At 39.3% G+C, this 27,623-nt stretch overlaps 3 protein-coding genes across 4 annotated transcripts; 2 read left to right on the top strand and 1 right to left on the bottom strand.

Moving 5' to 3' along the window:
* Positions 1-324: 324 nt before the first annotated feature.
* Positions 325-8,279, bottom strand: tcp11l2 (t-complex 11, testis-specific-like 2). Its single transcript, XM_006780777.3, has 10 exons — positions 8,004-8,279; positions 5,885-6,065; positions 5,026-5,158; positions 4,156-4,276; positions 3,806-4,029; positions 3,516-3,652; positions 2,961-3,148; positions 2,624-2,805; positions 2,371-2,543; positions 325-2,274 (listed from the first exon to the last, which is right to left on the bottom strand). The coding sequence occupies exons 2-10, from the start codon at positions 6,051-6,053 to the stop codon at positions 2,012-2,014; spliced, it is 1,590 nt and encodes a 529-aa protein (XP_006780840.2). The 5' UTR covers positions 6,054-6,065; positions 8,004-8,279; the 3' UTR covers positions 325-2,011.
* A 718-nt stretch (positions 8,280-8,997) lies between these two features.
* On the top strand, positions 8,998-13,753 carry depdc4 (DEP domain containing 4). The gene is made up of 9 exons (XM_006780776.2): positions 8,998-9,078; positions 9,594-10,011; positions 10,341-10,495; positions 10,612-10,807; positions 10,915-11,165; positions 11,314-11,456; positions 11,645-11,770; positions 11,941-12,019; positions 12,263-13,753. The coding sequence occupies exons 1-9, from the start codon at positions 9,003-9,005 to the stop codon at positions 12,460-12,462; spliced, it is 1,644 nt and encodes a 547-aa protein (XP_006780839.1). The 5' UTR covers positions 8,998-9,002; the 3' UTR covers positions 12,463-13,753.
* A 570-nt stretch (positions 13,754-14,323) lies between these two features.
* Positions 14,324-27,454, top strand: scyl2 (SCY1 like pseudokinase 2). 2 transcript variants are annotated; one of them, XM_006780774.3, is made up of 19 exons: positions 14,324-14,462; positions 17,023-17,219; positions 17,464-17,621; positions 17,885-18,029; positions 20,786-20,935; positions 21,024-21,245; positions 21,941-22,057; positions 22,148-22,273; positions 22,470-22,646; positions 22,957-22,968; positions 23,166-23,288; positions 24,300-24,413; positions 24,626-24,758; positions 24,874-24,992; positions 25,117-25,217; positions 25,432-25,501; positions 25,591-25,668; positions 25,773-25,898; positions 25,976-27,454. In XM_006780774.3, exons 2-19 carry the CDS (start codon positions 17,043-17,045, stop codon positions 26,597-26,599), a joined length of 2,772 nt encoding a protein of 923 aa, XP_006780837.1. In that variant the 5' UTR covers positions 14,324-14,462; positions 17,023-17,042; the 3' UTR covers positions 26,600-27,454. The 2 variants fall into 2 exon arrangements, with proteins under 2 accessions (XP_006780837.1, XP_006780838.1); XM_006780775.3 differs by lacking the exon at positions 22,957-22,968.
* Positions 27,455-27,623: the final 169 nt, after the last annotated feature.

The following is a 27,623-nucleotide window of genomic DNA, read 5'->3' as shown; positions in this document are numbered from 1 at the left end:
GTCAAAAACTTGTAAATAACTCATGAAAGAATAAAGTTATGTTGAAACCAAGCACACCCTTGTTTTTCTTGTGACATTACCAATAAGTTTGATGTGTCACATGGCCCTCTTCCTATTGAAAAAACAAAAGTTGTATCCAAGATGGCTGACTTCTAAATGGCCACCATGGTCACCACCCATCTTGAGGAGTTTGCCCCCTCACATATACTAATGTGCCACAAACAGGACTTTAATATCACCAACCATCCCCATGTTATTACAGTGTATCCATATAAATGGCCCACCTTGTATATAAGGTCTAATCATTAAATAAACACCACATGCTCAATTTTGTTGTTTTATTATATTAACATTGTTACAGAGGGAAACAAAACTCTCCATGTTCTTATGTAAACTGATGTAAAACTACATATGTTTTTCTTTCTGCATACAAATGTCCGCTGGAAACTTTTCGAGACAAAATTCATTTCTGTGTTCAGCACCTTTCATCTCACAATTGTGTTCTTACATCCAGCGCAAATGTACTGTAAACAAAACAGCACGTTAAAATGTAACAAGCAAATAACAATATAACCAATCAACATAACTAATATTCCACTGGCAGCTAACAAATAAAATTACAGAACATACAACAAGCAACAAATACCCCAACAAATTACTCAAGCAACAACTAAAATGCACAAATACCAACACAAAGAAACTCATGCAGACAACTGACATTACTTTCTTTCAGAGGTCAAAGCTAAGTGTGGATTAAAAATGATACAAACAGTTTCATTTTCTGGCTGATAAAAAGGTAAGAGACAACAACTAAACTAATAAATCCAAGGAAAAGGGCTCTTGTTTTGCATTATCTTCAAGTGTGGCACTTCTTATTGTCAGTTTTTCTGTAGTTAACAGTTATATTGTTACCTTAGTACTTAACGGTGATAACATTATATGTAAAGAATCTGAAATTCTACTCTGCTACTTTTCTATATAAATCTCTCCATCTATGTTTTATAAAGCTTGCTGTATGCATTATACATATTAAAATGCCCTTCTGTTCTTATATACTGCCTCCAAAATTCAAGGAGTTTGACTACAGACACAATGATAAAATGGGGGGTGTCAACATTAGGTACAGAAATGGATTATTGTAGCTAATACTGGTTTTCTGGTTTGAAGTCCTAAATGTTCACAGGGAAGCACTGACAAGGTATTTGTTATTTTTGCTGTTTACTGGGCTTCAAGTGAGGATTTACGGAACTTTTACGTCTAAACTGCAGAAAGGGTTCAGGAATTTAGCTTGGTAATACATATAATAAGTATTTTTTGGACAGCTGAACCTGAAGTCAACCTGTGGACAACGTTTGGAACAACTCATTTTCCAAAGTTTATTATATCCGTAAAACATGGTGGAGGCAGTCCAATGGCACTGGGTCACTAGTGTTTATTGCTTTAGTGACCAAGGACATAAGCAGCTGGATTAATTGTTAAGTATATGGCTATGTAATATAGTAACACTATATTTTTGTTCAAGCCATTGAATAGAAGCTCAGCTTAGGTCAGCACTTTTTAAAAAAATCAAATAATGAAAATAAAATTAAACTGATTGGGTACTGAGGTAAAATTATAACGACTGTGTTACTGTCCAAATATTGCTGAAAAATATGTTTGAGTATTTTCGCAAAGTAAGGAGTCACATTGAAAGCTGAGCATGTGATAAATACACTGCTGTGCTTTTACTGCCAAATGTAATGACAAAACCACAGCTGCAGAACCTGCATGACACAATGACCCACTTTCCTCTTCTCTTTTTTTCTTTCACTCCATGCATTGACATCCCATTACTGAAAATCTTTCTCTTCCTCCTCCTATAGCTTCGACTTTTTCTTGTTTTCTTTGTGTAGTAACAACCAGCTTGTTACTGCTCAAATACATTGTAGTCGACACAGATACTCCCCACCTCCTTTGCTTTACCTATGTCTAGTAGAAAAACAGTCTTCTTCAACTGCATGATATTTTCATTTTAATTGTGGGTGACAGAGTCCTGAGCTGTGTTCTGAGGAGGGTTTGCTGCTGGTTGGCTGTTGCTGAACATCAGCTTCCTCAGGATGTCAGCATAGAAAGGTCCATAGACTGTCTTGTTGTAGTTGACCAGGGAGATGAACTTTGCCCCAATTATTGCTAGTTCAGGCTTGATAGCAGTCAAACCAGCTGGTACTTGTTCAATTTTGGACTGAGGTTTTGGGTCAGAAATGAGTGCCATGAAGTACTGCTGCACACGGTCCTCTGCAGAAAAACCACAGCAAGCGTTTAGTCAATTACATCAATTTCTCAACTAAATTTTTTTTTAAGAAGTTAGTCTTTCAGCTTATTCTCTCTTACCAACTAGGGTTCGGATGGGATTATCCTTTTGGGTAATGTTGCAAATCTGTCCTGTGAGGGTGCCCTGCAGCGCTGGGGTCAGTGCAGGGTAGCTCCTCTCTGTTAAAGACTTGTTAAGCTCACAGCAGATCTGAGCACTGATGCCCTCTAGTGACTCTTCTAGGTTAAAGTCCCTATAGGTATAAAAAAAATCAGTTTAAGATGGAGTTTGAGACAGATATGTCTGAAAATAGTCTGACACAAAGGTACTGACGATCTGTGCATCCCATCCAGCAGCACACTGATCATCCTCTTCAGGCGGTCAGACAAGGATGGTAGACCCTGGATAGGCCCCCCAATTGTGCTGTAGACAATGAGCAGCACCTCATTCACAGCCTGACATTGCTGAAGCTGCCACTGAATCTCTTGGAGACGGATCTCATCTGTCATCCACGTCTAATGGAGAAGATTGCACCAATAAAATCTCCAAAGCACAAATTGTCTGTAAAATCTCTAATCTCTCAGCTATGTAAATATTTTTTTTAAATAACGAGGAGAGAAGCTGACATAAACATAAGATCCTTCTCTTAACTACATTTACAACACACTACCTCAGGCGGTGGGCTCTTGGAGTAGTCCCATGTGAGGATGCGAATGAAGGCAGCGTTGAGAACTTGAAATGGCCCAGGCACCACTGGTTGTCCTTTTCCAGGACCATTAGTCTGTTCTGTAGGGGCGATGGATGACTGCAGCTCCTCCAGTGCAGACTTGATCCAGGAGGTAGTGCGGTCTAAAGCACCTGAGAAAGTTTCATATTAGCGCAAGTCTAGCAGGGTTTCAGTTTTTCACTTTGACACATACTGTAAAGAAAAGATGGCATAGCCACTGTGACATCCTCCACTGGACTTTGGACTCTCTTTTTAAAGTTTTGAGTTGAGCAGTTAGAGTTTGTTTTGTTATAAATAGATGTACTGGGAGGTCAATATGACAGTTTTTGCTTCATTTCAGTCTGAAAGTCACACACAAAATATAAAAAAAATATATTCTCAAATGTAGACTCTGTAACAAACACCTCAATAAAACTGTGGCATATTTTCTGTATTTTTGTGTGTATAAAAGGGTGCTAAAGGTTATATATAAAGAAGAATGTAGTGTTATTCACTCACTGGGTGTTTTGTCCAGGATGCTCTGAAACTTTGCCCTCTCGTATTCGACACTTTGCCTCTGCAGCACAGGTCTCAGGTTTTCAATTGTACAGTTGACCATGTCCGCTCTCATCAGGCTCAGCACACGGAATATTTCCCTAATGTGTAGAAATAACCAAGATGCTATGAATAATTTGCTATTATTATTAAAAAATATTACTATTAAACAGAACAGGTCAGACAGTAAATACAGTCACTGTTAATGTATATTGGATGCAAGCATTGAAATATTTTGAAAAGTGTGCGCTTACTTAAAAAGCGTCACTATGTTATCTGTGCCCTCTCGTAGCTTCTTGATTTCCTCATCCCTCACGGGTGCACACATCTTGCCCATGGTTGTGATAATGTAAGAGGCAAGTCCCTGGATGTCTAGAGCATCGTTGTCAGCCTGCTGACGAATCAGGTCCATGTCCAGCACCTCCATGATCTGGGTCCGCATCCGATTGGCACCCGGATTAAGGAATGACAATAAGATCTGTTTGTCAAGAGGGGGAAAAAAAGTTGTTTTAGAATATTAGAACTCAATTCTTAAGTAATATTAATTTTTAGTATATTAATATATTCACTAGTTACAGAAAAATATTTGAATGCATGTGGTGACCTCTCTGATCTCCTCCACTAATCTGATGGCTTGTCCATATTCAGGAGGGTCGTCATTCAGCTCAGCCTCCAGGATATCCCAGAAGGCCTTGTGAAGATTATCTCTCACTGCCTTTAATAAACTAAAAGAAAAAAATATAAATAATAGGGGGTTTATCTGAGTAAAGCTGCCATTTATAAAGCATACTTTGATTTTGAATTTTATTTTATTAACTTATCTTGAGAGTATTAGGCTGGTAAATTAACTTTTTTTCTCTGAAGGAACTAAAATGATTTTCTTGGATCTTCCTTTCTTTTGATATAACTAAGTAACACTACTATTTAGTAAGTAACTAAACAGTAGTGCAACATTTGGTGTTTTCTGGTTGTACGCCAATCATAAACACTCCCAGACAAGTTCCTGCAAATATACTGTAGATGCAAATCATGAAAGCATGTCTTCAATGACAAAATTCAAATCTTTCCTTCTTCTCAGAAAGTGTGTGTTTGTTACAGGATGCTATGATGTTTGAAGATAAACTTGTCAACTTAAAATTGTGTTACCCACTGGGAGCTTGAGAATAAATAACAGTGAGTCTTTGGATCTCCCTTTTCTTTTCTAACTCTAAATTCTCGCACATTATCATCAGACACAGACAGTTGGTATAACAAGACTCACATTTATTTTAGTTTATAACCATGTTTAAAAAGGTAAACATGATTTTTAAACGCTACAAAATCTCTATGTTTGTACAAAGCACAGAAAGCAGCATCAGCTCTCCCTGATACCTAACATGTTCTTCATTATGGAAAAATCTGAAATGTAGTATTGGTGTGGTATTAATATTGCAAAACGTGACACTACTAAGCACAGGCTTTTGTCATATTTTACCTGTCCTGAGGTAGGCTATTTGGCTCCAGGTGGAAATTGCGGTTCATAACAATCTCATGGGAGAGGCTGAGATTGAAAAGGTCTCTTGCAGACTCCATGACTTCGTCCAGTGTTAGGGTTTTGGGTGGGCTTGCTGTGGGAATCAAATATTTGCTGATTTATAAATTGGGGAAAAAAAGCATGTCCGACTATTAAAGATGACAGTATAGAGCACGGATGTCAAACTTCATTTACACCGTTCATACATACAGCTCACTTAAGGTAACCAGTGAAAGTCGGTCTTTATGTCAGTGAACAGAAGTGTAACAACGCATTTAATCCTTGGCATTTCACACTTCTTTTTCTTAATATAATAAAAAGAAGTCTAATAATAATAAGCATGTTTCAGTTTTTCCACATGATGAAGAAGAATGAATGATGCAATAGTAAAAGAACAGTACGACTTTTTCGACTTAAACTGTAAGAAATGAATATGTAAAATGACAAAGTTTCCCAGACTGTCCTGCAATTACAAAACAGAAAGTTTCAGTTCATTAACTGAACATGTTAGATATTCTTATTCAATCTTCTTATATAATTGTTATTTGTTATATCTGGATTGGAGTCTCTGTCAGGCTTATTCTGGCACCCGGGACTTATGTTTTGATGCCCCTGGTGTAGAGGGTGGTAGCTTTCTTACAAGCCTTTATATTAAATACAGTCATTAACCCCTAACAACAACTGCAAACAAAACAGCAGATTAAATTAAATTTTTTTTTTACCACTCAGACAGGGTCATCAAAAAGAAAAAACACAAACTTGGATTATATGCAGTGAGTTTATGCATATTTCAGTGAGAAAGGGAGGGGGACAGACTCACAGGATGGGCTACAATGCTTGCTGGAGGAGTCACTGGTGAAGCTATCACGTGAGCACTCCAGGTCGCTGTTCAATGTCATGCTGTCGCAGCGCTCTGACGATGACTCCACATCACTGCCTTGGTCCTCACCGCTGGATGTGGAGTTAGGCCGCTCATCATTTAAAGGCATTTTGGATTATAGCTGCAAATAACAAGTCAGTAAAAACTTAAAAGGGATTTCCTACCACAGAGTTTAATTCAATATGTTCCGAAGATCCAGACATTTAAATGATAAGCACTGAGATACTTTCGAGGGAATCCTGCATAAACTATCCTTTAGCTCAAAATACTCATTAGAAAACCAAAATTTCCATGACACAATCTTACCATCATTTTACCTGAGCTCGTCTGAGAGTGAGATAGAGTGTGTGACTGTTGCAGTTTTTGTTACCAAGGCAGAGTGTAACAAAAACACCAGTCATACCTAGTGAAACAGCTGGAGGGCACCATTAAACAGACAAAGCTGCCTTGTTGCAAACACTTTCAACATATTATTAAAGTCAATGATGGTGCATGACGTAAGTCACTGAAAAATAAAAATAAATAATAATAGTGTATAGTGTGGTTCAGTGTTTGTTTGCTGCCACCAGGGTTTAAATCACAATACAAAGTCTAGACATAAACAGAACACATTTCCATATAGGTTTACACAAAAGCCTTTATGCCTGTGCCTATCTATCCAATGTCAGTTGCGTCCCCAGGACAACATGGGACAACAGAGGGCTCCGCAACTGTCAAGATGATCGTGTTACACTTCTCACTGTGCTGTTGTTTGTTTTCCACAAATACACATAGGAAAGAAGGGTAAAGATGATGAGATGTGCACATTTTTAAAGTTATTGTAAAGACTGTTTACCACTGTTAAAAAAAGAGTAACCCACTTAAACATTACTTGAGTACTGTAACAGGTTAAATCAAGCCTGCAGGCCTTTCTAATATAGCCTAAGACATACAGTGCTGGCAGAATGACCCATAGGTGTTCCTATCCTCTGGCTCAGTTATCTGCTGCCAAAAATGAATGCACACTCCCTGGCAGCTCTTGCAGTTTAAAGATAGCTCAAGGGTCGAGAAAAATGGGTGTGGGGAGCCTTTTTATTACATCATATGCTAGACTTGACAGCTAGGTCAAAGCCATGCAGCAGGCCAATTTTCAGAGATTATCCAGAGGGATGAAAGCAGAGTGATCCAGAAAACTGATTACGGATTAGGCGTACTCTGTCATCTGCAGCTTCTTTATGAGAAAGCCTCTTTAAGCAGTTCAGATGCTAGGTAGAGTAAAATGCATTGTCCTGTTATAACCAGAAGGATGCAATCTAAGATAAATGAACATATCGTATAATTTTCCCAGATGTTTTGGAAACATATCTGAGCGAATATGTCATCGAATAAGAGGTACAGTCGCTCTTACACGCACACGCACACGCACACACACACACACACACACACACACAAACACACACTGCTACATCAACTTCTGCAGGAACAAAGACAGCCTTTTGGGGTCCAGATCTGACTGCGGTATAATGTAAACAAAGCAGTGAATCAGGAAGGCAGGGCTAGATCCACGGGAACTCTCCTTATTGGTTGCAGTTCTCCGTCTCTCAGCCCTACATGGAAACCCTTTGGTTGCACAGCTACGAACGTGGATAAAAAAAATATCCACACACGCGTAAGAAGTGGGTACACGTGATCCGAGGTGCAGACCAAAACAAGAACTCCGTGTACAATACAAATAGTATATTGTATCTGATCATGACAGAATCCACAGAAAAAGAAGTGCGGAAACAATAATGCGTTACGCTCTCCCTTCAAAATACATCTGATGCATCCGTCAAACTCAGCACTATGTCAGTGTTATATAATTGTCTTTGTTACTTGACTAAATCCCCTGGTTTACAGCTTAATGTGAGTCATAAATGTCATTAATTTCGTACACCAGCTGTCACTGGTATGCTATCTGTCAGAACCGTCAAATACTGTACTCTTCTTCCTGTTTCACAACAAAGCGACGGAAAACTTCGCTGCAGACACCATAAACTAAGTCACAAGCACAAATGTCTTCGAGAAACGCGATGTTTACCTCATTCAAGTCACTAGAAAGTGAAGCTGACAGCGAAAATAGCCCCGCTCTGAAGAGAAAAGTCGCCGTCGTCCTTTTTAAAGGTCCTGTTCTGATTATATTTATGGTGGTTGGCAATGGTGCATTACCAGCACCAACTGGAATGAGTGAGCTCTGCAAAGGGAATTCAAGTGTTCAATAATAGTAATAATAAATTAAAAAAAGAAAAAAACGAGAAAAGAGGAAAATAAAGTTGTCTCCTCTTGCGTTTGCCTCTCTGTTTAAAGGTCCTTCAGTAGCCCAGCTGGCTCTGAGAACTAGCGGCCGAAACCATTTTACACACGGGTGTGTTCAACTGCCAAAATAAAGGCGATTCTAGGAATTGTCTTTAAAAAAAAGAATATAATTAATTTAAAAAGAATCTGCAATTTAAAGAGAGCAGATACAATAATATGCAGACATTTAGTTCAGAAAAGGGTAATGTAATAATATGGTCTTCATTTTATCAAGCTGTCGAAAAATGGTACACCCCGCCCTGCTTTTCCAAAACGTCTGTGTTCACGTGGGTTGTTTTGTTTACGGATGTAACCTCAGAACCTTTACAGTATTGTGTGATAGTGTGGACGCATGTGCTCCTATTATTTCCCTTAACATAAGACCCCTAAAAAATATACGGGTCTTAGGTGGGAGGTTTTTATTATATTAATACTACAGTATGGTCATTGTGTGGTTATATGACATCTTGAGAAAAGATCCAGATGCTTAACTTGTGACAAATTGAGTCATGTTTCCAATGGCAGCACATCTTAAATATAAAAACGGCAAAAATTGTATTTTTATTCGACTTTAGGCATTGTTATAAAAAAAATCATTTAAAAACGAAACAAAACAAATAAAACAAAAACCTTTCGGGGTCTTTTGCGCGTGTGGCTGTTGTAGCCTCTGGGGGGCAGCAGCGGGGTTAAGTCGGTTCATTTTAGACGAAGAAGAACGTGATTACGTCACATATAGAGTTTCGTGATGGCGCTTGATTTGACTCCTCGGTTTAGAAGGTTGAACAGCCAAACTCGAAGCTTTCGTGAAAATCTACAGCATGGTAAGATATGAGTTTCGTTTTAACGAGTTTCTTATTTACAGCTATGCTATGCAAACATAGCATAGCAATTAAGACACATGCTAGATGGAACTAGTGATAATTATAAACGCGGTTGCCACCACAAACACATCGTTATCAGTGGGGGTTGTAAATTAACTTTCAACTGTAGTTTTATAAAATAAAGTATACAATTAAAATAGTCTCGTAAAGTACTTAGTAGTACATAAACACCGTAACACCGGGAAAATGACGTGCAGTGTAGCTTTTACTTACTAGTTCAATTCATTTCATTTCAATTCAAAATTTATTTATACAGCGCCACATCACAACAACAGTTGTAACCCTGACCCTTTCAAATTAGATGGAGGAAATATTACAAACTCCCCTTATCCTTCAAACTTTTAAACAAGTCATTAACATTCAACAATTACCTTTGGCTACAATAAAGCAAGTTCTAGTTTAAACTCACTGGAGTCACTTTTTCTTCAAACCTCTGTTTCTTTAATTACCAACAGGCTTCGCTGGGCCCTTTGGTGCCACCCAGCTGTGGCACAACATCATCCAAGCCCTACAGACTCAAGTGGAAGTACGCAGCTGCAGGAGACATTTACGTGTTTACGCTGAATGTTTCACAGGCTCAGACGCTGTGGACGCAGTTCTCAGTTACTTGATGCAGAACGTGGCATTTTGCACAAGTGAAGTTTCTCGTCTCAAAGCTGCTCGGCTCTGTCAGGCTTTGATGGAGGCGAAGGTATTTGAACCAGTAGGCACAAAGCTGTTTCGTAGGGACAAGGAGGTGACCTTTGAGGACAGCAGCTGCAGTCTTTACCGTTTTCTGGAATACAAAGGATTTTCGAATTCTGATGTGAAGGGAAACATTGATGCAGAAAACATCCCAGAACAGCAGGAGATAAAAAGGAAGAGGAGCTCAAGGTGAGTTTTACATAAACTCCTCTCAGTTCTGTTACATTGGTGCTTAATTTACATTTATTTCCCAGTATTAAAGCATGTGAAAAACTGATAGTGCTGATTTGAACACTGAAACTCTCATCTTTGCAGAATAGGTGTATTATGATTTTTTTTTTTAGTACATTTTTTGCATTTATCTTAATGTTCTCATTTCATAGCTAAGACATTATAAACATCAACACTCATACTAAGTATTACAACATTTAGTATTTATATTTTTATTTAGGAAAAAAAGAAACATATACACAGAACCAAAGTGTTTGTTATCATCCAAATGTTTCCTGTTCTTTCAGGAGGCTGAATGAATTAAGAACAATTGCCAATCCTCTTGCTGTTGGATCATCAGACAGAAGGGTGGAAAGATTGCTAAGGGCCATCAATCTGCAGCCATCCTTGTCTGCAGCTCACAACAGAACCACCACATCTTCTACCTTTCTTTCCAAAACTGGTAATGAGGAAATGTGCTGGTATAGTAATTGTTGGGGGGGGGGTCATTTTGAGTGGACAGATATTTTTCCTAAATGTTTTTGCTTTTGTTTATTTTGTTCTTTCTTCTTTCCATAGTGTCAGATCAGGTTTGGAAGCAGCAAACCGTGTTGCAGCTGCTGCAGTTAGTAGAATTGCCAGTGTTGGACTGCATTCTTACCTCTCCTGAAAGAGTTCATCCCCAAACCTGCAAAGTTCCTCTGGCCAACCAGGATCTGGTTATCTCTAACACATGCTTGGAACGAGAGCTGTCTGACACCCTTCCCCTACCCCAGTCAGTCCTCTGATTCATCCCTTGAGGCTTTTGCACTTTGGCTTGGGACCTATTTGTTCATGTATTCCATTACACCTGTAGTATGTTCTTTCCTACTTTTTTTCCAGGTTGGATGAGTGGCTGTCAGCAGCAGCAGACTGTTTGGAACTCTTTCCCGACCAGCTGATCGTGGTTGCAGGAGAACAGCTAAGCCTGCAATGTGGAAATGCATCTTTGGAGGATCCCAGTGCAGAACATATGACAAGCAAGAAGAGGCTGTTGTTTGATACCATTGCCAAATACTACAGTGGACAAGAAAAATCTCCACTCATTTCAGGGCGTTACCTGGACATACATATTGCAGTTCTGAATTTACTGGGTAAGAACCAAAAGAGCTAAGTTTAAGTTTATAGTGGCTTTCTGATTTATGGTGTGGAGCATTAAGTGACAGGGCTGTGATCTGTACCACAGGTTTTTTTTTTCCAGTCATGAAGGTTAATACTTTGCTTGTGTCTTTTAATTTCCAGATGAAGGGAAGCTACAGGATGCCATCAAAGCATCTCAATTGTGTTTGCGGCTGCTGGAATCAAGTCTGAGAGATGAACTGCAAAGACTTCTGGCCTTCATGGTGATAGCAGCTCGCTCAGATGCTTGCCGTCTGCAGAAACAGGTCAGCAGCATCCTCTAAACCACACTGCCAGTTCCATCTTTTTGCACTCTTATAGAATAATAAAAGGCAAATAGTCCATATAGAAAATAACTGAACATGTTTGAAGCTGTTTCACTGAATAATCTGATAGTACCGTAGCTCTATTTTGTAAAATTATAAATGAAATTTATAATTTTTTGTCCTTTCAGACTGATAACAGATCCTTGGTGTGCCGCACATTTCAGAGAGCTCTTGTTCAGAATCATGAATTGACTCGATCACAGAGTGAAGCTCTGGTGTTCTTTCTCATGGACAATCACTCTGAGCTCTTCAAGGTAAAATTCTGTGCTCTCAGAACTACATTGAAATAGTCTTCTTAGACAAACATGCGTTTCTGTCTGGATTTCAACCAGCCTTAAGTTTACTTTTTAATGTCTCTGCAAGTACCTGATAGTTGTTACAGTGTTTCCTTTTACTCTCTGGTCTTATCTTGCAATAATGATAGACACCTACAACCCTTATTGAAGCTGTGAGGAGAACACTGAGGACTGTGCAGCAGGGAAAAGATCCTGACTCATTTGCTAGTAAGTTCAATGTTAATTACACTCTGGCAAACCATCACACAGTACACCATCAGATGAGATAACCGCTCACTATGTATAGATACACTGTACTTCAGTTTTTTGTGTACCTAACTGTATTTGGAAACACTGTTGCTCCAGATCCACAATAAAAACAAAACAAAACAAAACAAAAAACCCCACTTGTTCCCGGGCACTGTGCATCCTCCATGAAAACCATGAAATCCTCTTCATGTTTTGTTGCAGCGTTCACCTTCTGCCAGCAGGTGACTCCACAGGAATACGAGGACCAGCGTGAGGCTACCACCCTGGAGAGCCTCAAACAACTTCTTCATGACATTTCCTCGAGCAAGAGGATGTCTGCCAAGGAGAAGAGGAGGCTGCTCAAAGAGTTTGAAAAGCATCACCCTGTGGTCTTCCTGCAGCACTTTTCTAGCACTTTCTGAAACACACAAGTAGCTGGGACTGGTTTGACTTCATGGGTGTACTTGGCAAATTCACGCAGTTTCAGGATTTAAAAAAAAAAAGGTTAACCTTAAATGCATTTTATGATTCTAACTAACAAGGAAGTACTGACTTGCATATGGTTACACCTCTAATGTGTAGTATGCAGAGTATCGATACATACTACAAATGCTTTTCAAATGGCATGTTACAATGGCTGTAATCTTTCCAAATCCAAATGAATCACGAGGTAATGATAGCTGAAGTTTTATTTTTAAATTTGCTTGTAACTTGAAGGCAATGAAATTTTAGTTCAGTACATCTGGTCAACAACTGCTGTAAAAAGTATTGCACTAGTTTGAAAACTGTTGTTTACTGTATAATCTATGTCATGATGGTAAATGAAGTATAATTTAAACAAAAAATTGATTGTTGGCACAGATTTTACATTCTACAGTTTAGCTTTACTGCAGGATAAAATCAAGTGTTAAAAGGGTGTAAAGGGAATACTTAAATTTCAGTACTAAATGAATTCTCTCAGCCATCAGATGGTTGTTTTGAGGCAACATTAAGTGAACAGCTTGTGCTTGCAGATTGAAGTGCTCCATTTGGATGTGTAATACTAAACTCTTTTTTTTCAGTGTGCATCAGGCCTTGGGAATAGTGTGCTTTTCTGGGGCTGTACATTTTTATTAAGCATTAATTTCTCTACATCACAAAAAGATGTAAAGATGTTATCCATTTTGAGGCCTTGATTTGGTAGCTGTACTTGAAAGAAAAATACTAATTGTTGTAATAATTTCTTTTTCTGCGAACATTCTAAAAAAATGTTATTATTAAATGAAAGCAGGAAGGGTATTAGGATAACTATCCTCATGTATAATTTTATGGTTAATGACTGTATTTAGTGCCATAATTTAAATATTCTAATTGGAGGTTTTTAGGATTTTTAACTTGAAAGATAGACATTATGACCTCATTGGAAAAAGTGCGGTACTCTAACTGGATATGCTACTGATGTAATTTTTTTTTAAAAATTATAAGCATCACTGTAATGAAGACATGGTTGTAATAAAAAATGTGTCTCATTTTATCATATTTTATTTTCTGAAACACTGAAGTCATCTAAAAAAAAATGCACTTTATGATGCTGAAACATACTTTATTTTGTTTCAGATTAACATGTTTAATAAAGCCTTTCTAAAACTTTAGATGTTGCAGTGTATGTACCACAGTGCAAACTAGAAGTCAATGTTTTGTAATGGAATAGTGAGGATAAATATAAATTATGATTTTTTTTGACACACTTCATCTGTTTCCGATTAGGATTTTCAACACTGCTATTCCTGCAAATGTTTTGTCATTAAGTTAATTCCTATCTGAAATTTAATAAATATTTGAGTGTTCAGTATGAGGGTGACTATCTTTGACTTATTGGTCAAGAATTTATGAAAAAACATTTTTGAAATCTACTTTTTTTTTTTTTTTAGAATATTGGTAACAGGGTTGCACCACACATCGATGGTTTATTATTTATTATTCTCAAATACATAATACAAATTGGTTCCTGTCGTTTTAAACCATGTTTGAAGCCTAAATTATCCTCTAACTACATAATAATCCTTAAAATGCATATTCGTATTCATAGGTTTATATTTTTCTAATAATTTATTATAAACATATTGTTTGAATAAAATGACAAAGTGTGAAATAATGATCGTGTATAAAAGTTAAGTTTTAACTTAGTTAAAATAAAACCGACCCCGAAGTGGTTATTTAAAAAAACATTAAAAAAAAACAGAGTACCTGATGACGTTGACGCACCTGACTCCGTTAACAAACCCGGAAGTAGAGCTCTTCGTTCACTAGCGTACCAAGCTAACTCATTTCGTATGCTACTGGAAGACATGGGGGCTGTGTTTTACAGCCATTACTGACAGCGGTACGGCTGAGAGCCCACTTACAATAGGAAGTAAAGCGGAGACCCTTTTTTGATATTAAGGTAAGTAGCTGGAGGCATTCGAAGTGAAAGTTTTATATAGAAATAATCGCTGTTTGACTGGAACGTCAGTCTACTTGCGCATTGTTGGCTAGTTAGCTTGGGCAGGTGACTGCCGTGTTCATGTGGGGAAAAAGGCAACATATTGCAACGATGATGTCTGCGACATAGGTAGGCAAAGGATTAATAGAAGAATTGGAAAGATATCTGTTGACTGCCAGCCGTGCTTTCAGTACTCGTTTGCATTGGCTGTGTGCTAAACAAGATGGTTAACTTGGCTAACATCAAGGTATTTCACAATCAGATCTGACAGACACGCCGAGTGACCCATAACACTTTGAAACCCATGCTAACATGTGGCTTGATCGTGTCGAATATGAAGAACTTATTAGTTCCTGCCGAGGTTACTTACTTGTTATTAGATACGTCCAGTTTTCATAAACAATTCCACCATGATACTAACAGGCTCTCTGGGGACCAGCTGCTAAGGTGCTAACGACTTTATTAGGTTAGCAACTGGTATTTATATAGATTACAGTCAAGTAAATCACGCGTTTCAATTTAGTTACTCGTCAGCAGACAGTCAGGACGCTTGTTGCAAAGAAAAACAGGGTCATGGGTTTCTATTCATGCGCACTGATATTTTTGCCATTGTTTTTTGGCCTTTCCACTCTTTCCAGACAGAAGCAGTGGCGTGCTAAAATAGGCTATGATGCTGTTTGTTCTATGAAATCTTCAAATCTGATTGCCTTTAGTGCTTTAGATGTTTTGCAGCATTTTTCAGAGCACTGCCACATCTTCAAATGAAGCATCAGGGTTTTAGGTTTCTATTCTTAAACTGAGGGACAAATTCTAGAACGCTAACAGCTTCAAAAGTAGGTGATGCTATGTGATGCTGCATATGATGAGATGTGAAATACTTTATTTATCCCTTAATAGGAAAATTCCTCTGTTACAGTAGTTGAAATGATGAGGAAATTATAATATTGTCTGGCAGCTGCCTGTCTAGGAAGTGAACAGGCTGGTCTGGATTATCCGTGGATGGATAAAAATTTGTTCAGTGACCATCTCTCCACCACAGCTTCAAAAACATCCAGTTTGCAGTCAGTCACAGACCCTGGTTTTCCTAATTGTTTTATTCAGTCTGTTGGTGTCAGCAGCTCCGATGCTGCTCCTCCAGCAAACCACAGCAAAGTCAAAATTGAATTTAAGTTTGAAAGCATTTACAAAACGTTTTATTAAGAATCACTGTATTTTGAACATTTCAAACCCATCCATAACACTTTAAATGTAGGGTTCTGTAAAGAATTAATTATTAAAACTGCAGCTTACGTGGCAATGTATGGATTTGCTGGGAGCTTATTCGGTTCAAACATCAAAGGTCTAGAAGGCTGCTCAAGAAAGATTAAGAACACCGAAGGAAGTGTTTGCATTTAAAAAAAAAACCCCAAACATAACCACCAAAAAAAAACTTGCTTCACAATCATCGGTCATGCTCTTTTGTCTTGGTTTCTGTTGCCTAACTTGCTCTTACTCTAGACTATTTTGAAAGAGAGCATTAATGTGGTGTGGCTCAGTTTGCTCTGAGTCATTTTATATTTCTGGGGACAGCGTGGATTGTTACTATGCTTATTATCCTCAGCCAGCACAGGGAGGATGCTGGTGGGGACTTTGATGTGCAAATTTTCAAGCAGGTGCATTAGTGCATGCCTAATGGATTGTTGAAGGCTTTTGCTTTGCCAGAAGCACACAGATGTCTCTTTCACCAACTACCTACACAGAATATTTGTTTCAAGTCCCATGAAGCTGACAAAATGAGCAAATAACCTTTTTGCGAAGCTTTCCACCAGTTTCAACTTAATATAGTAGAAAATTTTGCTAAACAGGAGAACGGGGTTAAGGCAGGGAACGAGTTTGGGAATGCACACTCGCGTTTTTAGAGGCTTCTTAGTAGGGTCACCATAAAGGCCTATTCTGAAACAGGAAAAGGAAACACATTTGAAACAGCTTCATATTTTAATTAAATTATTGATATGTGGCTGCAGTTTACTGATAATTTTTTGCAAAATGAACTGATTTAATGAATCTCATTATTGGGGTTTTTGTGTAAACACAGCCTTCCTATTTAATTTCTTTAACCACTGTCTTTTTCTTTTTCTTTTTTTTTTTATTAAAGGTGTTTCTTCAGTATCTGCAGAAATCCATAGACCTGTTGATATCCAAGTCTTTTATATCATTGAAAATAAGTTGTTGCATGCATCTGTACTACAGCCTGCCAAACTATTGTTGGTTTGTGTACAGCACAGACAGTACATGCTGAATGTACTGAATCTAATATTACCACCATATTCCACATCTTTGTTTGAAAAAAATAGTTTGCATGGCCAACTTGCAATTTGGGGAATTGCTATATTAAGAATAACAGTGGAGTATACTGTAAATGTGCATGTAACATAGTGCCTGGTTGCAAAAACTGCAAAGAATTTCCACATCTGACTGACTGTAGCTTATGTCTTTAACCTCTGATCATTCCTTAATGATCATCATCAATGTTTTATCTCAGCTGCCAGGTCAAGCCTGAACATGGAGTCCATGCTGAACAAATTGAAAAGCACTGTCACTAAGGTGACAGCCGATGTCACTAGTGCTGTTATGGGTAACCCTGTGACACGGGAGTTTGAGGTCGGGCGACACATTGCAAGTGGAGGTCCCGGCTTGAGCTGGAGGATCTATAATGGCACCAAGAAGTCCACCAAACAGGTGTGTGTGTGTGTGTGTGTGTGTGTAGGTGTGTGTGTGTGTGTGTAGGTGTGTGTGTGTGTGTGTGTGTGTGTGTGTGTCAGTCAGTGTCTCTCTCTCTGACCAGACCACCTCTTGACACAAGTTTAGATTTGATCCAAGTTCATAAATGATTTACTCAACATTTGCTGAAAGGGGAAAAGGAATTAATTTGAGACTGAAAACCGCACTGTCACCATGTCGTTGTATGTCTTTTACCCTCCAGGAAGTAGCAGTTTTTGTTTTTGACAAGAAAATGATTGACAAGTATCAGAAATTTGAGAAGGACCAAATCATCGATTCACTGAAAAGAGGAGTGCAGCAGCTAACCAGACTGCGTCACCCTCGTCTCCTGACTGTTCAGCATCCCTTGGAAGAATCACGGTGATTAACACACACACACAAATTCACACATGTATGTCATGGATGAAACTGAATGAGTCACTGCTCAGAGGATATCTTGACATTTGAGATGAAAATGGATCATGGCAAGTAAAGGTTAAGGCCTTGTGCTTTCTTTCTTTTCATCCATGACAGCTCTAAATTCATAATTCTCTTCTGTCTGTTTTTACTCTTTCTGTCTTGTTTATTTTCTGTCTGTTATTGCTTTGAATTGAACTGATGACATTTATTTATTTGGCCCTCAGAGACTGCTTGGCATTCTGTACAGAGCCGGTGTTTGCCAGCCTGTCCAACGTGCTTGGCCAATGGGACAACCTGCCCAGCCCTGTGCCCAGCGACATCAAGGAGTACAAGCTCTATGATGTGGAGACCAAGTATGGCTTGCTACAGGTGAGCATGTAGGCAGAATAGATTTCTTTTTGTATGGCTGCGTGTTTCTTGATGAATAATTAAAAAAAAAAAAAAAGGTCAGTCAGAGCTGCTTTTACATTTATTTTCAGTTCATTCCAGTAGGACAAAGTGGAGGACAAAAGAAGTAGCATTCTTAACAAAAAACTATGTACAGTAGATTGTCAGTATCTGAAAGCTATATCCTTAAGAAATAAGAAAAAAAAAATAAACCGAAAGACCTGACACAGGACCTGAGAGACTCATGTGTCCCTTCACTTGATCCATCTGCTGTTCACTGAAGACTCATCAGAAATGGTGTCAGTGGAAGTGAAGCGCACGATCTGATATCGTCGTGTTGGTGTTGTTCCCAGATCATCATACTAAATGTTGTTCCAGGATTAACATTGCAAGTGACCAATCAGAATGTTGTGACGTCATACTTTTGCGACTTCGGGAAAAACCGCCGTAAAACCAAAAACTGTACTTAAGCTGCGAGAAACCGCCTCTGTCCGCCGATCAACGGACCCTAACCCTAACCCTTTAATAAACGGTAAGCAGAATTGATATTGTCCTTGCAACACTGGAATTGCATAAATGCACGAATGGCTTGGCGCGCAAAAGAATAACGTCACAACAATGTGATTGGTCACTTGCGATGTTGATCCTGGAACAACATTTTCATGATGATCTGGCAACAACACCAACACGACGATATCAGATCATCCTAGTGAAGCTGTCAAGAAATCATTCTTAAGGAAGAAAAATGGAGAAAAGGCTGAAGAATGCCAAATTACACAACTGAAAATTGTTAGCAACTGATCTGGTGAAGTGTAGATTTCAAACTTTAAATGTTTGTAAGCCATTGTTAATATGTATGGAGGAGGTCAGGAGAGAGGTATAATAATGAGTGTTTACAGATGTATGTAAAACACGGCAGAGGCTCTGTCATGGTTTTGGGCTGCATTTCAGGCGGTGGTGTTGGGGATCTTATCAGAACTGATGGAAATATAAACCCAGAACATTGCCATCAGATATTTATCCACCAGGTAACACCTTCTGGAAAGCATCTGGTTGGCAATGACTTGAAAAAAAAAAAAAAGCATACCTGGATAGAAAAAATGCACAATAAACACTATCAGTCATAGATTAGCTTCCCCAGAGGCTAGACCTAAACTTTATTGAAGCAGGTCATCTTAACAGAGTACAGAACAATAGATAAATAAATGTCTACATCTGCTTCCCATTTTCCCATTAAAATATAAAGAAATGAAGGGTAGCTTACGAGTTTTGAACAGTAAGGGGATCAATTTACTGTCACTATTAGGGATGGGTATTGTTTAGGTTTCATCCGATACCGGTGCCAAACCGGTACTTTTGAAATGGTGCCGGTGCTCGAACCGGTGCTTAAAGAATGGAGAACAGAAACTTTGTCCAAAAACCTCTCATGTTTAGCTGTTTTCCAGTTTTTCTTTGCTTCTTTGAACGGCTGCTGCTGCCATCATCATCCGTCATCATTTCTGCTACACTGGCAGGGCTAGGGGCCAGGACTCTACTCTTCGGGTTTTTGGGTGATGTTGCTAACTCCGGGTCCGATAACAGGCACCACACCCGCAGTAGATGTGCTCGGTGTGAGGTCTTGCAGCAAGCTATCAAATATGGTTATTTCTTGGCTTTTAAAAAAACGCTATGCGTCGCCAGGTGTTTCATCAGATTCGAGGTGTCACCTCCTTTGCACAGTATCACCTTAAAGCCCTTGTTGCAGGCTGCTGAATTTGCATCTTTTGCTGTGCAGTGCAACCAGACTTTTGACCGCTTCGCCTTGGGCATTTTTAATCTGTAGCTCTGCTCTAAAAGAACGTACATACCTGGGCCCGCCTACTGTCCTTGGAAAGGTAAAATGATTGGCTAGAATCCAAAGTGTATGACATCTCAGGAAAAAAACACCAAAATGTGTGCTGCTTTTCAGTCTGGTTACTACCGTTTGTGTCAGATATCCAGATATCTGACATAATGGCCGGTATCCGGTGCCATACCCATCCCTAGTCACTATATTAATTTGAGACTAAGCAAAGCACATAGCAAACTAGACTCTTAAAGCTTTTAATTAAGCATTTATTTACACAACAGTACTGGTTATTAATGTAGTTGCAATAATCAGCTTCTCAGTCTTTCTTTACAGGTTACAGAGCAAGAAATACTGGTGTTTATTTAGTGCACACTTCCTCTTCTCTTTTTTCTTCTACTTTATTCTTAGGACTTAATGCTTGGAGATCCAAAACATTTTCTATGCTCTTTCTTCTCAAAGCCTGTTGAACCTGCTTGATGCCAAGCCTCGCCTGTCACCTTTTAGAATTATGTTTTATGACAGGCTGTAGTACCAGGGAACATTTTACATTCACCTCCACCTCCGTTATTGTCTCTGTCACCCACATTGGTCCTAATTCTTCTATTTTTATTTTTTTTTCGTCAGAGCATCTCTCATCTGTTATATAAAGCAGGGGATTGAAGCTGAAAGACCTTAAAAGAAATGCCTGCAGTGTTTAGCATCAGTTGGTTGTTACACAACTTTTACTGCAGCAGTGCAGAATTGTGTTTAAACTTTATGACCCGGAACTCATTTACAGTGTGTTAAAATGTATGTTGACCCAGTTAAACTGATAATACTGGTGTATCTTGGTTGTTTGAGGCAAACCATGATTAATAATTAATTTATCTTGTTCAGATTTCCCAATAACTTCAGTTTTCTCTCTCTTCAGATCTCGGAGGGTTTGTCCTTTCTCCACAGCGGGGTGAAAATGGTCCATGGCAATCTGTGTCCAGAGAACATTATCCTCAACAAGAGTGGTGCGTGGAAGATCATGGGTTTTGACTTCAGCATCTCCTCTAACAACCCGTCAGATGCTGAGGTATGTTTTCAGCCTGCTTGGCTTATTGCCGTGACGAAGCTCTACCAGAATAACATCTTGCAACTTTTTGACGTCTACTTTCCTGTAGCCCAAGTACACATGTAAAGAGTGGCAGCCCAACCTTCCTCCACTCTGCCTACCCAACCCAGAGTACCTGGCTCCTGAGTACATACTGTCAGTTAGCTGTGACGCTGCCTCTGACATGTATTCTCTGGGCGTGGTCATGCATGCTGTCTTCAATGAGGGGAAGCCTGTTTTCCAAGTCAACAAGCATGACATTTTTAAGAGTTTCAGCAGGCAGCTGGACCAGGTAAGTGAAGCTGTACTGTAGACATGTTTTTTTTTTTTAATGACTGCTGCTCAAAAAAACCCAAACCTTTGCACAGACTATTAGTCTTTGGCTTTGATTTTCAAAAATGCTTGTTGTAGGCATTGTATTATTTTTATTTTTATTTTTATTTTTTTGTGTGGCATGTGCATCCGACTTTCTCCATCCTCCTCTTATTTTTGCCTTTGTTCCTTGATGCCCTCCACTTGAGCTGATTTCCCTGTGGAACGGGATTTGATTGTCACCAGTCATTAGAAAGCAGATGTTTGAAGTAAACAAAAAATGATGTGCAGCTGTGCCAAGATAACAATGTTGCCTTGAGAATAAAAGTGGACCATAATAAAGGGAACAAATACACTAATTTGGTTTCCAGCTATTCCTTCAAAGTCTTCAATCACAAATATTAGTATGGGCAGTATAGATGTAAACTCCAGCTTGCCTGGTTTGTTTAGTTTTTATGCTCAGCTACTGTCATCTGTTGAGATCTGAGTGATTTACCAACTCATAGTTCAGGCACAAGAGAACCATGACAGAAACAGTCTAAACTCAAAGAAAAGCTCCTCTAAACTAATGTGGACTTAATGTATTGATAAATTATGGAATACATTACAGCTATAATACAAATAACTTGGGTATATGTTACTGTTATGGGGTTTATTCTTGTCTTTCAATTGTAGTTGAGCAGCATGAGTCCAGCGGTGCTGAGCAAGATCCCAGAGGAGGTGCGGGAGCATGTCAAAATGCTGCTCAGTGTCACACCTAATGTCCGGCCTGATGCCGACCAGATGACTAAGGTCTGCATATTCATTGCTTGCATAAGAATATCATTCCATCGTCCATAGGCCTCCCTTTGAGGAAAAATATTTTTTTGGTGTGTTTTTCAGATCCCATTTTTTGATGATGTTGGTGCAGTCACTCTGCAGTACTTTGATTCCCTCTTCCAGAGGGACAACCTACAGAAGTCCCAGTTCTACAAAGGACTCCCCAAAGTCCTACCCAAGCTACCAAAGGTAAATGCTGCAAACAAGCCCCCCCAAGACTTGTTTGCAGTGTGAATACTGGAGATTTCACCTTCATTTTCAGGATTTGTATAAACACGTTGGTTTACTCCTGAGTTAGCAGTATTACTGTGTTACACTCGATCCTATGACTCATATTAGTCATGTCATTTCATCTTTTACCTATTCTGTTGCGTCTTCTCTTTAGAGAGTGGTTGTATATCGCATCTTGCCAGCTTTGACCTCTGAGTTCGTCAATCCGGACATGGTTCCCTTTGTGCTTCCCAACGTGCTGCTGATTGCTGAAGAGTGCACCAAGGACGAATATGTTCGCCTCATCCTGCCTGACCTCACGCCTGTTTTCAAGCAGCAAGAGCCTATTCAGGTATACAAAAATGTAACCTGACACATACACTAATTTAAACTTGTGCACATTTGCAACAACTGGTGCTTTAAGAAATGTCACTTTTGTAATATACACATCGTCTTAGGATGGATCCTCAGGTATGGAGGTATATCTGTTTTAAAAACTGTTTGCATGATATTTTTTTCCCCACTTTGAGACACGTGTGTAATTAATATTTGATACGTGATTGAACAGTTGTATTTAGCCTGCCTAAAACGCATGGTGCTTTATGTCTTGTTCTGTCGCATTATCAAGACTTCTCTGTATGTTTCTTCCCATGCCTCTTCAGGCTAGCAATATGGTGAGTGGTTTTTCTGCTGTGAATATTCTCTCGTCACATCGGCTTAGTGTATGTGTTATGTTGTTAGTGATACTAAAAGCTGTACTAAAACCACTGGAATGAGTCTCTTACTTCCATCTTCCACTGTACTCACCTGTTGAACATAGGCTAGTATTTTCTCACTCTTGTTTTCTTAACTGAGTCTCTGTGTTGTGCAGATTCTGCTGATATTCCTGCAAAAGATGGACCTGCTGCTGACTAAAACGCCACCAGATGATATAAAGAATAGTGTGCTGCCCATGGTCTACAGAGCTCTGGAAGCCCCTTCAGTACAGATCCAGGTACAGAAGGGAAATGGGAATGGTGAAATAGATTATGATTCAAGGAGCTACTGTGCACATAATTTGTGAAAAAACATAGATGCAGTTTTATAAACATTCTAAGATATTCTTGGTATGTCTGGTTCTTATTTTTGCTTAAGATAACCTTTGTCTAAATTAGAAACACTATAGCTGTGTCCCTATTCCTAGACCGCATCCTTCAGAGGCCGAATTTGAAGGCTGATTACGTCACAGCTTGGTAACAATGGCTGTCCCAATTCGAAGGCTGCTCCCAATGCGACCAACAAATGCGTCTTTCATTTCACCGGATTTGAAGGATGGGTTGGTGTATCCTTCGTGGCCCAACCTATTTCCAACAATGGCGGCAGCTACTTTGCTTTAATTTTACTCTTTCTGGGTCACAAAATAAACTTTCAACGTATTTTCAGGGGTGAATGTAGGTGTTAGATAATTTAAAAATGTTATTGTTTGGCTTTTTTCAGTGTTTTATTTGTTCCTGAGTAAATCGGTTTGGCTGAGATTAAAGTTATAGTTTTCACACAGCCTAATAAATGTCAGACAGAAAACTGATGAACCTCCTAAGACCTCACAGAAGTGTGAGATGGTAGAGAATTTACTCCAGTGTCCTGTTATATTTTAGGAAGCAGGGAGCTGACGGCTGAGTTTATTAAACTCTACCGAGACAGCTGGTGACGCAAATCTGAAGGCTAGACCGTCCCATTTCACAGCCTCGCACTTCCAGCGTTCTCGGTCTTCGAAGGACTCGGCCCGCGTAGATCGCATAGGTCGGGTCCTTCGAAGGATGCGGCCTAGGAATTGGGACACAGCTTATAAGAGTAGTTGCTAATTTTTACTTCATTGGTGTTTATTTTTAGAATTGTGCTTTGTCAGTTTGAGGCATTCATTTTTGCCTGTACTCTTAGTTCTCCTTTTAGTGTTGCAAGCACAGTAAGAATGAATTTCAACTCATTAACAAAATGTCACATTTAATAACATTCTCTCGCTGAGCAGGAGCTGTGCCTCAACATCATCCCAACCTTTGCAAACCTGATTGATTACCCATCTATGAAGAACTCTCTCATCCCTCGCATCAAATCAGCCTGCCTACAGACATCCTCACTTGCTGTGAGTCTACATCGGTCATTCTGCTCTCGAGCTGTTTGCCTTAATAAAATGATATATATATTTTTTAAGTCTTTAATTTGCCTTGTCTTTTCTAAAAATGCCACATTCTTTTTTTCAGTGTTGTTAGCTACTGACTGAAATGCATAAATGTGTTTCCTGTTTAATTCTGTAATTTGCTGTGTCACCGTGTGTCTTCTTGTCTTGATGTGTAGGTGCGAGTGAACTCTCTCGTGTGCCTGGGGAAGATTTTAGAATATCTAGACAAGTGGTTTGTCATTGATGAGATCCTGCCCTTCCTGCAACAGATCCCCTCTAGAGAACCAGCAGTACTCATGGGCATCTTAGGTAAACAAACCGTAGCGTCTCCCCTCCTCAGAGGAAGTTACACATATTACCATATCATTTCACATTTTGTTTTTCTTAAGAATTCTTTATTTGACTTGCTTCCTCTTTACTTTAGGGATCTATAAGTGTACATTCAACCACAAGAAGCTGGGCATCCCCAAAGAGCATCTTGCTACCAAGAGTTTGCCCCACCTCGTTTCCCTCAGTATAGACAACAACCTCAATCTCAATCAAGTACTGCACAGTCAAACTGATATAATATTTATGTTATTTAACTGTAACTTTCTAAAAACAACAGAAAACGTTATATAAATATTAATATAACACATTATATGGTAATTGATATGCTTTCTTCCAGTTTAACTCTTTCATGATGGTTATCCGTGACATGCTGAGCCGCATGGAGACAGAGCACAAGACCAAGCTGGAGCAGCTACACATCATGCAGGAGCAGCAGAGGTGTCTTTCTTAATTTAGTTCACCACGTACAGTAAAACACCTAATTATCTTTGATTAAATGACTATGAATATTAATTGTGATCTTTTAAAAAAATTTTTTTTAACTACAAATGTCCTAGAATGTTTAAAGTACCTCTAATCTTTAATAGAAAGCAATTAACAGACTGTTGGTAATGTTATGACTAAATAAGCACTTACAAATGTCATTTAACAGGAGCATAAACATATCAAATCCACTCAACCAAGCAGAGGAGAGCAAGAGCCCACCTAATTCTGGCAACCAGGTGATTGCTTGATTTCATGACAGTCATCAGCTCTGACAACGTGATTGTAAATGTTAGCCTCTCTTAAAATCTCTTCTTTTTGCTTTCAGATTGATGACATCTTTGGTGGCACAGGGGTTAATGGGAAGGAAAATGGATCTGCAGCACCAGTCTCACAGCCTAGCAGAGTATGCGATTAATTTTTTTGATTAATTTCCACCCGCTTTCTTCTTTGTTCATTTAGCATGCAGCCTGGTTTGCTTATTTCCTTTCTTCCTTTGCACACCCCTAGGTGTCTCTCACGCTAGAAGAGAAGCAGCGATTGGCTAAAGAGCAGGAACAGGCAGCCAAACTGAGGAACCAGCAGCCGTTAGCGCCACAGACGATCAAAGCAGCCACTGCTGGCTCCAACTCACAGGTAAATCCTGACAATATCTGCGTACACAAACACACACTCGTGCTCAAACACTAATCATGCTACTTGTTATGTTACAGACTAAGGATCTGACCAGCAGCCTTCTCAGCAACATGACATCCCTGTCCATGGCAAACACAGCACGACCAGCCCCAGTGCAAGGATCCACCATGTCTACATTCCCCTCCTCTGGTCCAATGGTCGGCTCCATGGGAACCTCGGTCTCAAATGGTTTTAACCCAGCTATGGGCTTCCAGACAGGAGGTATGGGGATGGGCATGCGACCTGCAGGTCCCAGCCTCTACGGTGGAATGGCCACCACCACCAGCACCCCAAACTTTGGATCCCTCACACAGAATCAAGGAACAACTGGACAAACAAATAAACCTTCTGACATGTCAGCGTTGGACAATCTTTTTACATCCAACAAGCCCAAAGTCACTCTTAACCAGATCGGTCCCAAAGCTCCACCTGGAACCAGCAGCCCTTGGCTCGGTCAGTTTAATTCACCCCAGAATCCTCAGACTCAGATGCAGGGTGTGTCAGTTGGTATGGGAGGGGTGCCCGGTGGGTTTGGGATGCAAGCAAACCCTTTTTTCAGCCCTCAGAACTTTGCTCAACCTGCTGCTGCCCCTAGCATGAACCCAAGTGGGATAAAACATAGTGCATCTGTCAACAATGATCTGAAAGACTTATTTGGCTAAACAAGAATTAAAGAGAGACTCCAGGTTAAGTATATTCTTTTAATGACTGTGGACAGAAGAGTCTTGAATTCTCACAGAACAGGCCGACTGAATGTGAAGATTTAAAGTCCTTTCAAGGGTCTTACTGTTGGCATTTTTAATCTGACCTGGCTTAATTTCTGACTCTCTCTGTTGGCAAACTAACCTGAATTCCATTTTTACTTGACTAGAAGGACAGACTATCGAGGTGAAGTTTCTTCTTCTATGCTGGGGGTTTCCTACTGTTTTTGTACTTAACATTCTTGATGGGTTGACTTGAATTCCAACTCAGATTATTCAGGAAGGGTTTGTGTTTATAACATGAATGATCGAGTGGATGGACTGCAATTCTCTTCTTGAACATGTGACGTCTGAGTCAACACAATTGGCGGAAAAAGATTTTTAAAAAGTGGTTACTGTGTCTCTCATCTGGTCATTTTCAGGCTTCTGTACCTTTAATCCTGTTTGGATTGTAATCACCCCGTTAATTTGCCGTTATCGGTTGTTATTATTCCTATGACTGTTAATAGTAGGTAGTCACCTCACTGCTAGTGGGCTCAGTAGAGCAGGGCTGCTCAAAAGGAAAATTAGTGCATAAAGAGGCAGGCAGGAAAGTGGGGGTATAATCTTCTTCTTCTCATTTCTTCTGGGCTTGATTTTTACTTTCACTTACTTTTTACTTGAATTTGCTGCTTCTTGGCATCCTTGTGATGATTATGTTAAGTTAAAAAACTACTTGGGTAGGAAAAGAAGGAATGCACTTCTTTACACAGTCACTAGAGAGCTCCTGCATAAGTGAGGCCTTTTCTGCTTATTGCCAATTATGATGGTAGTAGGTGGAGCATGCTGATCATATTTATGGGACTGATTACAACACATAATGGCTAGTCAGTGGGCTGATTACATCCATGCGAACTATACTGTTTTTCCAGACTGTTTTTTAGAATTGCTGCAAGTGTAAAATGATCAGAGAGCTGGCTCGGAAACAGATGCCACAAACAACAAA

Source organism: Neolamprologus brichardi, chromosome 17 (assembly GCF_056152115.1).
Source record: "Neolamprologus brichardi isolate AB-2024 chromosome 17, ASM5615211v1, whole genome shotgun sequence".
In the NCBI taxonomy this organism is placed as follows: domain Eukaryota; kingdom Metazoa; phylum Chordata; class Actinopteri; order Cichliformes; family Cichlidae; genus Neolamprologus; species Neolamprologus brichardi.
The sequence above is the reverse complement of the archived record's forward strand: the minus strand, read 5'-3'. Positions and strand labels throughout refer to the sequence as shown.

What these genes read in the sequence shown, in the direction of transcription:
- tcp11l2 (XM_006780777.3), bottom strand. Translation starts at nt 6,053, where the DNA reads ATGCCTTTAAATGATGAGCGGCCTAACTCCACATCCAGCGGTGAGGAC. An exon ending in TAGTGGAGGAGATCAGAGAG is followed by an intron (nt 4,030 to 4,155) that starts GTCACCACATGC and finishes CTTGACAAACAG; the next exon opens with ATCTTATTGTCATTCCTTAA. An exon ending in AACATAGTGACGCTTTTTAA is followed by an intron (nt 3,653 to 3,805) that starts GTAAGCGCACAC and finishes TCTACACATTAG; the next exon opens with GGAAATATTCCGTGTGCTGA.
- depdc4 (XM_006780776.2), top strand. Translation starts at nt 9,003, where the DNA reads ATGGCGCTTGATTTGACTCCTCGGTTTAGAAGGTTGAACAGCCAAACT. An exon ending in CTTGCCGTCTGCAGAAACAG is followed by an intron (nt 11,457 to 11,644) that starts GTCAGCAGCATC and finishes TTGTCCTTTCAG; the next exon opens with ACTGATAACAGATCCTTGGT. An exon ending in ATCACTCTGAGCTCTTCAAG is followed by an intron (nt 11,771 to 11,940) that starts GTAAAATTCTGT and finishes CAATAATGATAG; the next exon opens with ACACCTACAACCCTTATTGA.
- scyl2 (XM_006780774.3), top strand. Translation starts at nt 17,043, where the DNA reads ATGGAGTCCATGCTGAACAAATTGAAAAGCACTGTCACTAAGGTGACA. An exon ending in CCAAGAAGTCCACCAAACAG is followed by an intron (nt 17,220 to 17,463) that starts GTGTGTGTGTGT and finishes TTTACCCTCCAG; the next exon opens with GAAGTAGCAGTTTTTGTTTT. An exon ending in ACAACCTCAATCTCAATCAA is followed by an intron (nt 24,993 to 25,116) that starts GTACTGCACAGT and finishes GCTTTCTTCCAG; the next exon opens with TTTAACTCTTTCATGATGGT.